Here is a 15913-nt window from a genome sequence, read left to right as displayed (position 1 = left end):
CAAATCTCATCATGTAGGGCCTCCCTATGGAGGATATGAGTCTCTGGGCTATACCACTCATAGGCCTGTGGATTAAGATGGCCCTGGTTATATGGACATTTTTGTTGGATACTGAAAGTAGTAACATTTTCTCCCATCATATTTCACTTGAAAGCTCTAATTATTCACAACTCTCTGTGGCCCCCTTCACACCTGTCATGGCTACCCTTTCACCGGATTTTCACCCATGGCCCCCCTAGAATATCTCTGGACTGTAAGGGGGCCATATGGTCCCAGGTTGAGAACCACTGATCTAGAGCATGTGTAAGTATGCAAGTGATCAAAAGTTTGCAAGCACACATGTGAGTGAGTAAAAGAGTGACTTAAAGCATGAGCAAGCATGTGAATGACCACACAAATGGCCCACAGAGCATGAGCATGCTTATGTGAATGACTAAATGAGTTATCCACGCGGAGCATGAACAAGAATATGAATGACAAAATGAATGACTTACAGAGCAAGAGACCAGATCAGTGAGTGACTCAGAATGTGTGCAACTATGTGAGTGACCTAGAGCGTATGCAAGTATGTGAGTGACCTAGAGCGTATGCAAGTATGTGAGTGACCTAGAGCGTATGCAAGTATGTGAGTGACCAGTACACAAGCACATGAGTGAGCAAAAGAGTGACTTAGAAAAGGAGCAAGCATGTGAATGACCATATGATTGACCTACTGAGTAAGGAACTAGGTCAGTGAGTGACCAAGAAAATGTGTAAGTATATGAATGACAGCGACTTTAGAGACACTGTGTGTTAGCGGGACAGGGGTAAGTGGGTTATTGCACAGAGTGGCAAATTCAAGGAAAGAGTTGTTAAGAAAATAGACGACTAGAATGGGAGAAGAGTGGCAAAACCATAAAAATGTGCCTCTGGTAAGAAATAAATGTGCCATCTATTGGTGGTCACCTCAGGTTTGGTACATAAAGTACTAGTTATTAATGTTCTTCAGCAAGATCAAACCTGCTGATCTGAAGGAAATCTTCATGGCGGTAGACAAGCATGTTATCGTTGCATCACTCAGACTAACAATGGTGCTTGACATATCTCTAAGCTAACATTTATATTTTTTCAAAAATTTTTTTTTCATAATCTATGTATTATTATACAAATAAATTTCAATATCTATCATGGTTTAACAACAATCAATAACAATTGAGCACTATCACGATGGATTTCATTCATAAAAGATCTAATCCTACCAGATAGTTTCTCCAATTCTTTTAACTGGCTGGATGAACGTTGGATAAGATTTTGCAGAGGTGGCATTTCATCTATCAGAGTCATGACATTTTCTTCCTCATGATATGAGCAGAAAGGTTTAGCACATTTTCTTCCGTCCTAATGATAACAAATTTCAGGTTCTTACATTGATAAAATTGTATATATAAATACTTTTGAAATAAAATCTCACTATATTCATAGCACTGGCCAGCAATGTAAGTGCATCCGACATTCAAATACATGATTTAGTGATTTAGAACTGTTTTGATTTGCTGAGCATGAAAATTAACACCATTAAAAGTTCTATCCACCTTTTCTTCCAGATACAGTGGAACTTCGGTCAGCAAGTGGTTCAGTTAATGATCAATTCATAAAACAAGCAAGAATTTTGAACAAATTTTGACTCGGTTAACAAGCGAGGATTCGCATTACAAGCAAAAATGGAGTTTTGTTTATTTATTTTCACGTTATCTCAACTGAGCTGACGGTTTTTTGCTTTCGCCCACACACGTTATGGAATTATGGGTAATATTCTCCCCTAAAGTCTCTGGTAAGCAGTGCCATCTTAATGTGCGGGCGCAGCCTGGGAGCTTCAAGAGAAGAGGGGGGGGGGCCTCAGAAAAACGAGAAGCAGTTGAATTTTTCGAGAATTTTCTAGGTAGGGCCTCAGAAAAACCACTTGGCCTGGGGGCCCATGATGCTCTTAAGACAGCCCTGCTGGTAAGCGTGTCTCACTCGAAAAATTAACACATGTGAGTGCAAATATTTATGAAACAAAACTAGAAGTAGCATTGTAGCCATGCATACGCTTGAATGGTTTTTTTAAGTTTAATTCAGTTTTGGGAAAAACTGTGGACTGATTGCATTATTGAATGTGATTTTGAGAGGCTAGCTCATGAAACACTACTTGTCAAAGAGATTGTGTGCTTGGGAAAGACCAGGGACTGGAGGTGCATGAGGATGGTATTCAAGAACTAGTGGTGGAAAATGTCTAGGAGTTGACGGTAGATGAAGTGATGGATCTTTTATGGAAGCACCAGTAAGAGTTTTGGACGGTATCTTATCTGAGAAAGAGTTAGAAGATGAGATTAGAGAGATGTGTAAAATGTATTTATCTGTGCAAAACTCTGCAGATAAAAACCACCTAAATAAAGCTGTAGCAGTGTGCAAGCAATGAATCTGTCCAAGAAACACTGCAATTTACCATTTCTCAGAAATTCAAAATAGGAGGAAAGAGCAAGTGTCATTGAATAAGGTGAAAGTCAAAAAAAAAAAAAAGAATAAGTTTGCAAACAACAGTGAGTCTACTGAGAAATTGAATTTTCTGGATGTTAATGCCGAAGTTCCACTGTATTACCATGCAAAGTGTTAAGAAAGTGCTTTGTGAGCTGTGTCTGTAGACAACAGTGAAATTATGATCATGAAATTCTGACATGAAAATACACAATTCTGAATGGGTTTGTAGAGATGCCATTGACATGCTATAACGCTTCAAATACCTGGAGTTTCAGAGAAAAGAACACATAAAAATTTTGTTCACACGTCCTCTGCGATGTGTTTTTCCTAGTTCTAAGAAGAAGAAAAAAGTAGAGAAAAAAACTTCCCCAACTTTTATTCCCTTTCTTTTTTTCTTCTTTTTACCATGGGGCCGTTCAAGTATTACCTAAGCAAATTTTTAGCCATTTTTGACCCCCCCCCCCCTTGTCAGCAAAACGCCGACTCTCCCCCCCCCCTCTTGTCAGCAAAATTTCATCATCAGCTCTGCCCCTCTGAATCCTAACTAATATTTTCATAAAGGGTGGTCGATGACGTAAGCATTATCCAAACCCCCCCTCTCCCTTGTCATCAAAAGTCAGCAAATCGGAACCCCCCCCCCTTTCCCCCCCCCCCCCCCCCATCGATGATGACGTTATACTAGAATGACCCCATGTATCATGATCGTGCAACCTTAAAAAGGTGGTTTTTACTACTTTGTACACTGTACTGTATTGATATACACACGGGTTGTCGAAGAATAAGATGAGGGATATCTAGTTGCTTCTCTGAATGAGGGACCGCATAACTGTCAAATTTTGGAGTTTTTATTCCTCTGCAAATTTTCTCCCTTCTGGTTACATACCAGAAATTACGGTACTTTCGCGGCTATTTGCAGGCATTCAAAGACAGCATCTATAAGGCATAAATTCACCTTGTGCCTACAATATTGCGAGTATGCATTTTGTCTTTTTAATCATAAAGGATTGGAATGCCCGTTCAAATTGTAACTTTCCCGAGATAGTGGAAAAAAAAAACTAAATCTGTAAAAACTCTATCTTGAATATCCACAGTTTTGTCATCTTACTGCTATGTGGTAGTAACAGTTTTGCAACGCGAAAATCACGGGTGTGTACTCAGAATCGCCCTTTGGAGGGGCACAAGGATCTAACTCTTCACAGAAAGTTTGGGTCACTAACACTCGAAAACAATTTTTAATTAACAGATGGCATAAAATAAATTGTTTTAATTCTCTACAAAAATATTTTTAATTTTTGATCTGGAGGAAGAGGCCTTTATAACATCCCCCCCCCCACCTCAAATTTTGCTTTTGGTGAAAATCCGGGTTTGGAACCAGCGATTGAGCAATGGTAATCGACTAAAAATATGATTTTCTAAGGTTTGCTAATTTTGAGTTGACTATAATTCCTTTGAAAAAAAAAAACTTCTCGTTGCCACAGTGATCACACAGACCTACAACACAAATATGTATATGTAGTGCTGCCCGCACGATGGCGCTAGCATTCTTCGCAGCTTGTATAATTATTATTCTATTTTCTGCTCGTGGCAACGCAACAGAAAATCGGGAGTCAAAGGCGTCTGACTCTGCTTGTTTGTTGTTGATGTTGTCTTACTCACCGACGCGCGTGTCTGTGTCTCGCCGTGCACGGGCCACATTTTTCTCTACCAGCATTCCCGTTTGTATTGTGTAAATATTATCCGTTGTAAATAAAGTGTAAATATATAAACGAAATCATTTCATGGATCAACCAAAGATTGGCGACATCGGACGTGAAACAAAAGAAACCACCATGGCAGAGGTGAGTGCCGTAGTTATACCGCCATTCAACGTGCGTGATGTTTCGTTATGGTTCGTGATGTGTGAAAGCACTTTCGAGTTAGCCGCTCCAAAACCAATAACAGAGTCAAAAACAAAATACAACTACATCGTTGCAAATTTACCTCCAGATAACGCATCTCTAGTACGAGACATTCTCATGAACCCGCCAACTTCGGAGCCATGCGAAAAACTGAAGCACGAACTAGTCACACGTTGTAGTGAATCCTCGTCTACACAACTTAGGAAACTTCTAGCTTGTGAGCCATTAGGAGATTGGAATGATCGGAATTGATGTTGTCCTACTCACCAACGCGCGTGTCTGTGTCTCGCCGTGCACGGGCCACATTTTTCTCTACCAGCATTCCCGTTTGTATTGTGTAAATATTATCCGTTGTAAATAAAGTGTAAATATATAAACGAAATCATTTCATGGATCAACCAAATATACATTAAACTTCAAATGCACGCATTACCAGTTTGAAAGATAAATGCAGGGCTGCAACTGGGAGGGTCTAGTGTCCCAAGCTCTGGACTAGAGGAGGGCACTAAATTCACCCTTTATAACTGCTTCTTCTACATTACATGGATGTGCCAAAATGTGTGCTTGCCCTGTTTAAGAAAGTACCTAGTTGCTGCGCTAGATAGATGGCACCACCTACTGAACACAAAACATGTCAAACGCCGGGCACACACACACAAGCACACTTAACTTTCACCAACACAAATCGGACATAGCTCCAATATTCAAGTGTGAAAATATATGGCAGTTAAATGGCAACAGATCAGAATAGTGGACCATCAGGGAGGGAAAATAAAGTCATTCTACCAGGAAATCGCTTCGCAAGGATTTAGAAAGTATCTGAGAAAGTGTGGACTGAGGGAGAGAGAGAGAGAATCTCATTTGCTTTAAATTTGTGTTTTTTTTAACGAAATGGAAAACCAATCACAAGTGAATTTATATATTGATTCCTTAGTAAATAAATGTGTGCCTCCAACTGTTAAAGTGGATCCTCCTTATAAAGTTTTTCAAAAAACAGTCATAAAAATGTTATAAACAGGAAAACACTTTACACAGGAAATCTTAATGAGAATTACTTATTGTTAGGAAGACGAAAATAAGTTATACTAAGTGGAAAACCGTTCTAAATAAGAGGAATGTTATAAGCGGGATCAACTGTACATTTGTTTTAGATTTATTACGTGTGCTAAATTCCACATGTTCGATTCTCAGAGGCTTTTCCTACTGGTAGACAATGAAAGTTAATGAACCTCTGAATACAACATGTTTTTAGAGAAATGAATTACTTGAGAGAGAGATTTACAGATACCTTCTTCTCCTATCCAGAACATAGCCCACCGCTCAGTCTCAATGAAGAAATATAAGCAGGTGATCAAAGACCTGGGGCATGCTGGAAGAAAATTCATAGAGATAGATATGGGGGGGGGGGGGCATCAATTTTTTTTTTCAAGATAAATTTTTTTTGAGAGGGACCCACTTTCCCTCAAAAAGCACCCAAATTTTTCGGACCCAGGTAAATTAGAGTACAATGGCCTCTTTGGGTTTGACCTGCTGAAGATGAATATCACGTTAAAAAAAAGTTGTACGGGCATTTTTATCGAGGATATTACCATGTTAAGAATGAATGAAATTTAATGTTTTTATCAGGGCTGGACTAATCAATTGCTCAAGGCACACAAAAATTGAAGACAGAAATAATAATTGCAGTAAGTGTCAAATCTGAAATTTTACATGAGAGCGAAAAACAAGTTTCGGGCACCATAAGCCAACATGTAAGTGACATCTACTAACATGCTTTTCAACTACTTACAGTGAGTTAGTCACTTGCATCATTTCCCAGGTTAAGAACCTTGGTATTTACTTGTACCATGTTTCGATGCAAATGTAATTTTTTTTTAAAAACAATTGATAACGCCTACAACAATACAATTATTCAATCATTACACTTCACTTATAGTTTGAAAAATTGGCGGCAGATGGTAGCACTACGCATAACAAGTATTACACAGAAAATGACTTAACGCTAGGTTCACAACACATACATGCACAGCTTGCAGCATCGCCCACGTCTTCTGTGGCCATCATTGTGTTTACAGGAAAACATATTTGTTCAACACATTGAATTCATTTGCAAAAGCACAAACTCCAATTTTGCGACATTTTTGACTGTATTTGAGGCTGCTATGGTGGTCGAGTGGTCATAGTGATGGACTGGCATAGCGAGGACCCGGGTTCGAGCCCCACCGTCGCCATAGTGGTGGTCGGCTGAAGTTGGTTTTCTGTGGTTCCCAACTTCAAGGCGTGAATGCGAGCCAATCTCCCCGTTAAAAAGTCTCGCCACAGAAAGCAACAGACCTACAAAGAGCACAAATGTAATTCAAGCATAACACATCACTCACTTCCCTTCTGAAATATAGATGGCAGCACTGAAAAATCAAACACAACACTACATACACACTCAGACTGTTAGATACACACACAGTTACACCTCCGGCACAACTCATTAGGTACTTAATCGCCCATAAATGGTGATAGACCTGAGTTGTGCTCGGTTTGAAAGAAAGAAAAGAAAGACTATTTGAGATCAATTTTACTCTCTTAGGCCAGGATAACCAATAAGTGTGTTTGTTACCTTCGCTCGAATGTAACCAATTGACTTATTGGTCGAATTTTTCAAGTTTTATAAAATAACGTTTTCATAGTGCAACCCCGGCCATATTAAACAGCGTGGAATCATGTGTAAAATATACTCTCACAACCAGCAACACATGAATTCAGGTTATGGCCAGACATCAGAGTTGCCAAACATTAACAAACTTCAAGCCAAAATTTCATTCAAAAGTAGCCAAATATTAAAAAGTTGATCAAATTATTACAATATTTACATTTATAAATAATATTGTTTTTCAAGGAAACAGTTATTTTCCGGATATTATGCTGAGGTGAGCTCGGAAAGAAAAGTCATCACGTCTCCGCCGGGACTCGAACCCAGGCCCTCTTGCATACCGGGCAAGCATGCTACCATCTACACCACTGGAGACACTAGAATCTGCCTTCCAAATTTCACGCACTGTGTCGTGAGGCGCTGAAGTAGAGGCATTAGTAGCCTCTCTTAACTTCAGGAAATGGCCCCCGGGTGGGACGGTTTAGAGAGATATAGATGTCTTTTTTCTCAGCCAGAGATATCAAGGAAACAGTTATTTTCCGGATATTATGCTGAGGTGAGCTCGGAAAGAAAAGTCATCACGTCTCCGCCGGGACTCGAACCCAGGCCCTCTTGCATACCGGGCAAGCATGCTACCATCTACACCACTGGAGACACTAGAATCTGCCTTCCAAATTTCACGCACTGTGTCGTGAGTCGCTGAAATAGAGGCATTAGTAGCCTCGTTAACTTTAAACCGTCCCACCCGGGGGCCATTTCCTGAAGTTAAGAGAGGCTACTAATGCCTCTACTTCAGCGCCTCACGACACAGTGCGTGAAATTTGGAAGGCAGATTCTAGTGTCTCCAGTGGTGTAGATGGTAGCATGCTTGCCCGGTATGCAAGAGGGCCTGGGTTCGAGTCCCGGCGGAGACGTGATGACTTTTCTTTCCGAGCTCACCTCAGCATAATATCCGGAAAATAACTGTTTCCTTGATATCTCTGGCTGAGAAAAAAGACATCTATATCTCTCTAATATTGTTTTTGTTGCCCTCTAGTGATCATATAATGTACTTCAAACCAAAATTTCAACTATTAATGTCCGTACAAGGGTTTTAATTCAATAGAACAAATGATGAAAATGGTGTCCATGACTATATCTGAGAGTGACCATTAAACCAGGGTTCGAAATACAATATTTAAATAGGCTTTTTCGCCCTATATATATATTTGCCCTATATATTATTTTTCTGGATTCAGTTTCAATGTATTTGCATTGCACTGCTATGTATGTGTTAAATGATTTTACTATTACAAAGAAAATCGGAGCCAATCCAGCTTTTTTTTTTGTTTTTATGATGGCGTTTGTGTTCGTCGCACCAAATAAGAATTGATTGTTTCTACTGTATTGGGACATCGTGGTACAGAATATTTGGATAATCATGGAAATATGCATGGTCAGTCGCATGAGAGACAAAAATCTAAATGAAAATTCTCTGTACGACGTCAACGTTGACTTCTTTGAAACATAATGATGAAGTAAAAATGAATACAAACCTTACTGGATTCATCCGGCCCTACAAGTACAACATTGAGCCCAGGGTTCGCAGAGGCATGTCTGGCCGCTGCTGATCCGATCAAACCGCCGCCAACGATACACAAATCATAAAGCCCTCTGGAACAATAAATAATCCACAACGATTAGTCATCATTGGTAAACAGATATACCACATTATTCTTATGAAATGTGAATACTCTAACTCAAGGGTGTTCCACCTTTACGGCTTCAGTAATTTGAAAACATGTCTCGGGCCACATAATTAAGTGATGAAACAGAGTCACAGACCACATTACCTAAGCAATATCTAAATATGCTGTGGACCGCTTGAGTGATCTGTGAATGTGCTGCGAGTCACTTATCTGGAAATATGCAGCACAACACAAGCATGGTCCCCCTCAAGTGTGGGGCTGACTTTAGCCCTGGGCCAATTACCATCATTTTTTTTGTTTTTTCATGCTACGAATACACTATGAAAGGGCCTGTGAAAGGTCTGGCTTGAGGGGCCCACTAAAGATCCCAGCATAGGGACCTTGCTCCAGGATGTGGAGGCCATGGACACAAGTAATCTGTAAGTGCACCGAAGGTCACAAAAGTGATCTGTAAATGTGCAGTGAGCCACTTAAGTGATGTGGTACCGCAGATCATATAAATTATGTGGAATGTGCCGCTTAGTCCATTTTTACAAAATTTGGTTCAAGCTCACAGACCACATCAGATGACTTCAAGGATCACATTTACCCCACAAGCCACTGGGTTGAACATGTGTATGCCTTATTTTCGAACTGCAAATACTTTTTCTCCCTGCATAGGGACGCTTAAGTGTCAATAAACCACATTGTCAATGTGGGGTTTGAGTGGCACACGGTGGTATGATGCTCGCCTACCACCGGGAAGGCTGGTTGCTGTCAGGTCCCAAGTTTGAACAGGGGCAAGAATGTAGAAAACAAATATTTTTCCCTAACGGGTTTGAGCACGACCACCGATAGATGGCTCCTTCGTTTCTAATCTAACTCATTAATGGCGGTAAATTGCAATATAGCGATGTGGCAAGAGTTAGTGTGTCGTGTCAATGGAAGAGCTGACTGATCTAATGTGTATATATATGCATATGTTATATGAATTGACATCATCATCATTGTAACTTCCCGCCAAGCCTTTACATAGTCATTGATGTGCCAGACCCTGGGGGGGTTGAGGCTATTTAAGCCCTCAATAATTTATGAATATATTTAATTTATGAATGGCAACACACCATTCTGCTCCCTACTGCCTACAGGCTTGAGTCCCATATATACGGGAAAAATGGTGGTTTTCAGCCTCCATCAATGTTTTCTTCGTGTCAGTGCCTATGATTTTCGCCTATGTACGTTGTGCACCAATTTGTTAGAAATTCCCCAGAGTAATTCTTCATTATGATCAGTGGCATATTTACAAGGGCGGCAACAAGTTCAGAGGGACAACAGATTTTAGGAATGAGTGGCCGAGAAAATTAGTAGAATGGGAGACGGGTAGCAAAATTTGTATAATCCTAAATAAATCTCCCTCTGCCATTTTAATACATAGGCCTACCACGGCACCAGGACGGCCCAGAGGTCTCAAGAGAGAAGGCAGAAGGGCTCATAAAAATGATAACTGGTTAAAATTTTCAAGAATAAGCGAATGTATTGGTACGACACAAGCATTTCTGGGCAGGTAGGGCCTCAAAAAATCCTTTAGCCAGGGATGTCCTAGATGTTCCTAAGACAACCCTGCTGCTGAGACAGTGAGATGAAAAGAGTGACCTACAGAGATTTCAAGTATGTGAGTGTGCAAAAGAGTGACTTGAGGCATGAGCAAGTATCTAAATGACCTAGAGTGGCACATGCTAGCTTATGAATGAGCTGGCACATGTATAAACGATCAAAGGAGTGACCTGTAAAGCAAGGAACAGTGTCACTGAGCGAAAAATAGCATGTGCAAGTATGTGAGTGATGAAAAAATGTGTGTAAGCATATGAGTGACAAAAAGAGTGACTTAGAGAGAGTGTGAGCATAAGAGTGATTTAGAGACACGGGTGTACTTTCAGGAGTGAGGCGGAAGCCAAGCCATTTATAGTGCAGGGTGGTAATTTCGGGGAAAGGGTAGTCAAGAAAATTAGACAATACGGGAGAAGGGTGGCAAAATTTGTGTAGCCCAGAATGCCCCTCTGATAATGATGCACATAGGCCTATCCAGTTAAATAGCAGTAGTCAATTATAAGAAGAAGAAGAAACAAACCGCTTCTCGATTTCAGGCACTTCGATGAACTCCGACTGTAAGCTGTCGAGTCCAAGATTGATGAGTATCGGGTCTCCGGAAATTGGATCTGGACCCTCAATCAGTTGCAGGTTCTTGTTGATTATCCGGTGGTGCTGAGTCCTCAGGTGGCGGACCAGATTCCCGGTCGAACCCTGTCCGAAACTCACGACCCTCGAACAGTACTCGCACCTGGCTCGGCCGATTCCTATCTCCCTGAAATGGGTCCACACCCGGCTCCTCTTCTTCTTCCTGCCCTCGGCGTCGGTGGCGTTGGAGTTTTCGACGGACCCGGACTCGCTGAGCTCGTCGTCCTTGTCCGGGGTCAGCTCGCCGGAGTGCTTTATCTTGACGTGTCTCTTGAGGTTGCCCGTCGACCCGTTCGAGATGCTGACGGCCCTGTCGCAGTGGTTGCACTTGGGCTTGCCGTTCGGCTGCATCGTGAAGTGGTCCCAGATCTTGCTCCTCTTCTTGGACGGGGGCACCTCGGAGTCCTCCACGAGGTCCTTGTTCGGATCTATACTGTCCACGGCGGCTGCGGTCGGATCCGTGGCGTCGGAGTCCAGCCTCTCCTCCGGGTGCTTCTTCTTGAGGTGCCTCCTGAGGTTGCTCGTCGAACCGCCGGCGATGCTGACATTCTCCAAGCAATGCTCGCACCTCGCCCGACCACCGGGGATCTTCTCGAAGTGCGTCCAAAGCAAGCTCCGCTTCTGTTTGGACATTTCCATCGAAATCTCGATATATATCAACCAATGGAAAACCGCAAAATGAATTTATAAATTACAACGGAAATGTAATCGTGGACGTTTACGCGTCTTCAACAATAGCCATGGGCACACAGTAACAAAAAAAAATGTAACAAATCATCCGAGACGTCTTTGACTTCATCGTCTTTGATATCATCTTGATTATACAGGGCTTCGTGCCGCTAGAGCCGAAACAGGACTTATAATCACATGTCTGACCATAATTTTCCGAAGCATTTCCCAGGACATCGTATTTTCTTGTGATTTGGATTCCGACTTTCTTCGAGTACGAAAGAAGAGGATACCGGGTGGGGGGGGGGGCTTATATTTTTAGCTGTGGGAATAGTCGGACGAAGGCTGCTCTTAAAACGGCTGCGTGAAAAAAAATTCCCTTTTTCTGTTCAGTTGTCTTCTGTCACAATCCGGCGCAATTCAATCGGTAGTAAATTGCCTGGGCGATAGACCGGAGTTGTGTTTAGTTTTAATGAATGAAAGAATGAATGTCTATTGCCGCGAGTACCCGGGTTCGAACCCCACCGTCGAAACAGTGATGGTCGGCTGACATGGTTCCCAGGACAGGGCTGACAAAGTTCTATCCCTGGGGCCCGTGACGTATTTTTTTGTTCTTTCCCACTCTAAATTCACTTTAGAGAGGCCCGTCTAAGATCCCATCCTGAGGGCCCGGCTGCATGATGTGGGGGCCATGTCGGCCGAAGTTGGTTTTCTGTGGTACCCCACTTCGAGGCGCGAATGCTGTCTCTCCCCCGTTAAAAAGTCTCAGCACAGATAGCAACAGGCCTACACACAACGGTACAATTATTCAATCATTACACTTCACACATAATTAGAAAGATTGGTGGGAGATGGCACTACACATAACAAGTATTATACAGAAACAAACTTCACGTTAGGTTCACAACGCTTGCACGCGGATTCCGAAATGTGGCAATTCATTAGAAGTTCCGCAGAGGAATGTGGACGAGTTGCATGTGTGGTTCAGTAGTAATAGTTGTCTTTTGTGAAAGATCGATGGCACTGAAACACAAATACAGGGCCGGATTAAGACGTTTGAAGGCCCTAAGCACGGTTGATTTTGGTGCCCCCCCCCATAGGTATATACTAGTAAAAATATATTTACAGCTCAATACGTAGTACAGCACTATACATCGCAATAAGCTCCACAATACACCATAACCACTGAAATACGATAAGAAAGCGATGCACTATAATGCATAACAATACGCAATAAGCACTGCATTGCAATGAGAAATACAGCACGCGATGCACTATAATGCATAACAATACGCAATGAGCACTGCATTGCAATGAGAAAATACAGCACGCGATGGATCGCAATAAGTGAAGCACCATGATATACGCAAAAAGCAAAAGCACTGCATTACTGCATTACAATAAGCAATACATCACATAATGAGCTGCAATGCGCAATGCACCACCATTATTTGCAATGCACTACAATAAGAAATACGGCACATAAAACATGCAAAGCACCACCATCGGCGATTCAGTACAATGAGCAATGCACCAACTATCATAGGCAATACAGCACAATAAGTAGTGCACCCTATCTATTCAGGGTACCGCAAAAAGCAATGCACCACTATATTCGGGGGACCCACATTAAGCAATACAACACTTAATGCACCACCATCGGCAATACAGCACAATAATTAGTGCACCACCATATTCAAAGCACCGCAATAAGCAATGCACCACTATATTCAGTGCACCACATAGAGCAATACACCACCATCGCGATAAGCAAAACAACACAATGCGTGTGTGGCCACAATCGGCAATACAGAACAATAAGAAATACACCTTCACCATAGGTAATACAGGACAATAAGCAAGCATCACAATATGCAGTGGTGATATCCTGGGTACCCGGACCCTGTGAACACACTGTGATTTCCGCACTCAAAAACGTCACTGATTATCGTAATAAAAAAAAAAAAACCGTCACTAATTTCCGTTGCATAGATACGGGCTCTTTTCCGAGTCGGATTTTATATTACAGAGTAAATATTTTTATCATGGTTTCTCTTTTTAATTCACTGCAATTTGCGCAATGGCTCTTCATTTTCCTCAATTAGCGACTTTTCTGTGATTTTAATATAAGTTGTTGACTTTGCTCACTGTTGGCATCATTTATGTGCAGTGATTTTTACAGTGATTATTAACCACTGTCCCGCATTTTACCGTATTTGGAAGGCAAATTTCACATTTTTACATGAGTAAATATGGTCATTCTACTTTTTAAGCATTAATGGCAGGTGAGGAATAAGTTTGTCCGCAAGATTGTGCATTTGACAATATGCATTGACAATATGAATTTTGCAGTACATCTAGTGAGTCTTCGACATGCTATGACATGATCATAGATGACGCTGATCATAATAGAATAATATTGGTTTTTTACTACATTTTTTTTAGGCATTGGTACCAGTTTTGAGCTCGTTTACTTATATTTGTGACAAACAATTAACTGTTTGCAGTGACATCTAACGAGTCTATATGCTAAGAAATCATCATAAGCTGAAAGAAGTGTATTGGGCTTTTTCTACGTTCTAGGCATTGGTAGAAGGTCGATTTGTTTACTTATATTTGTTACAGACAATTAACTGTTCGCAGCGACATCTAACGAGTTTTTATATGCTAAGAAATCGTCATAACTAGGGTGACCATATTTCCTCGATAATACGGGCGATTGGGATTCCAAATACGGGAAAATACGGGACATCGCCAAAAATGACGCCATATCCGAGCAAAGTTGCCAAATATTGTTGAAATTACGGAAAAATCATAATGGCGGGAAATGAAGCATTACTGCAATTGCAGTGGATTAAAATGAATTCCACGAAGAACAAAACGTTCTCCAAGACAAATGTGGGGATTAATATTCTCATTTATAGTTGTAATCATCACAATATAATTTATAAGTTGAAAAATAATTTCAATCTTTGACTTCAATAAAGAATAAAAATTCAAGTAGACTTCGTGCAAAATACGGGACGTATGGTCACCCTAATCATAAGCTGAAAGAAGTGTATTGGGCTTTTTCTACGTTCTAGGCATTGGTAGAAGGTCGATTTACTTATATTTGTGACAGACAACAAACTATTTGCAGTGACATCTACCGAGTCTTTACGTGGTGAAGTGTCATCATTAGTAGACTGACCGTATTTGCTCGAGAAAAATACGGTAAATTAAGCTCAGAAACACGTAACACCGCCAATTGTCGCTATAACCCGTACTAAAATCAAAGAAAAGTCGCTAATCTCGGGAAATGAAGCCCGCTTCAAATTGCAGTGAATTAAAATAAAAAAGGCATGAAAAAATGCGAGATGATTTTTTTTTTCTTGTTTGTAGTCTTGATATAATTTCTGAGTTTGGAACATACTTTTATTTGTTGAATAAAATTAAGAATTAAAAGTGAAGTTGGCTTCGCTGAAAATACGTGAAAAACCGGGACATTTTTTTTGAAGAAATTCGAAACAGCCAAAAAAACAGAAAAGACCGGGACTATGCACGGAAGTAAGGGATGTATGGCCACCCAACGTATGGCTCTTATTATTTCACAGTTGGTAAAATGAATACCAATGAACATTTGCCGTGGCTCTAACGGGGGGATTCCCGATTAGCTTCCAAGTCAGGGGCCCCCGTTTCATTTTGGGGGCCCTGAATGAATCTCATTATTTTCTGTTGTTTAACATTGTAGAATTTGCAATAGCGGCAGCCCGAGATAAATCCTGTCTGGGCCTCCCTTCTAAAAATCTGCGTATTGGATCCCCGCTACTAGATGTGGGCCCCCACATTTTATTCGTTGTGAAATTGATAAAAACGAAAACTCTTTGTCGCCTGTCACAGGGGGGGGGGATGTCCGACAAGTCTTCGGATCGGGCCCCCATGGAAAAATTGACAGGTTCCATTTTGGGGCCCCGGAAGAATCTCATTGATTTTTTTTTTGTTTAACATTTTAAAATTTGCAACATCGTTAGCCCGAGATAAAGCCAGTCTGGGGCTTGACTGGCGAATTGGTGTCCCGGTTGGGAGTCCTTGATTTTATTCCTTGGTAAAATGAATACAAATTAAAATTTTTCATCGCACTCGCAGCGGGGAATGAACGACAAGCTTCCATTTTGGGAGCCCCCCATGTTTGCAGGTTTAATTTTGGTGGCCTGGATGAATCTCATTCTTTTCTGTTGTTTAACATTGTAGAATTTGCAACAGTGGAAGCCCGAAATAAATCCAGTCTGGGTGTGGGGCCCTGGATTTTATTCATTGTAAAATTA

The 15913-nt window shown here is 41.1% G+C and overlaps 1 protein-coding gene across 1 annotated transcript in view; it reads right to left on the bottom strand.

The window, feature by feature from the left end:
* Positions 1-11710, bottom strand: part of LOC149065921 (uncharacterized) — a 30276-nt gene extending 18566 nt beyond the window's left edge. The window contains exons 1-3 of the mRNA XM_089253362.1: positions 10834-11710; positions 8574-8691; positions 1239-1377 (exon numbers count right to left, since the gene is read on the bottom strand). Of these exons, the coding sequence (XP_089109488.1) occupies positions 1239-1377; positions 8574-8691; positions 10834-11579 (1003 nt within the window). The 5' untranslated portion in view covers positions 11580-11710. The remainder of the gene's footprint in view (positions 1-1238; positions 1378-8573; positions 8692-10833) is intronic.
* Positions 11711-15913: the final 4203 nt, after the last annotated feature.

The sequence above is a fragment of the Pholcus phalangioides genome, unplaced genomic scaffold (assembly GCF_987345545.1).
Source record: "Pholcus phalangioides strain wild (caught in Gottingen) unplaced genomic scaffold, Ppha-v1.0 ptg000037l_1, whole genome shotgun sequence".
Lineage (NCBI taxonomy): Eukaryota > Metazoa > Arthropoda > Arachnida > Araneae > Pholcidae > Pholcus > Pholcus phalangioides.
This window is presented reverse-complemented; position numbering and strand designations above follow the sequence as displayed.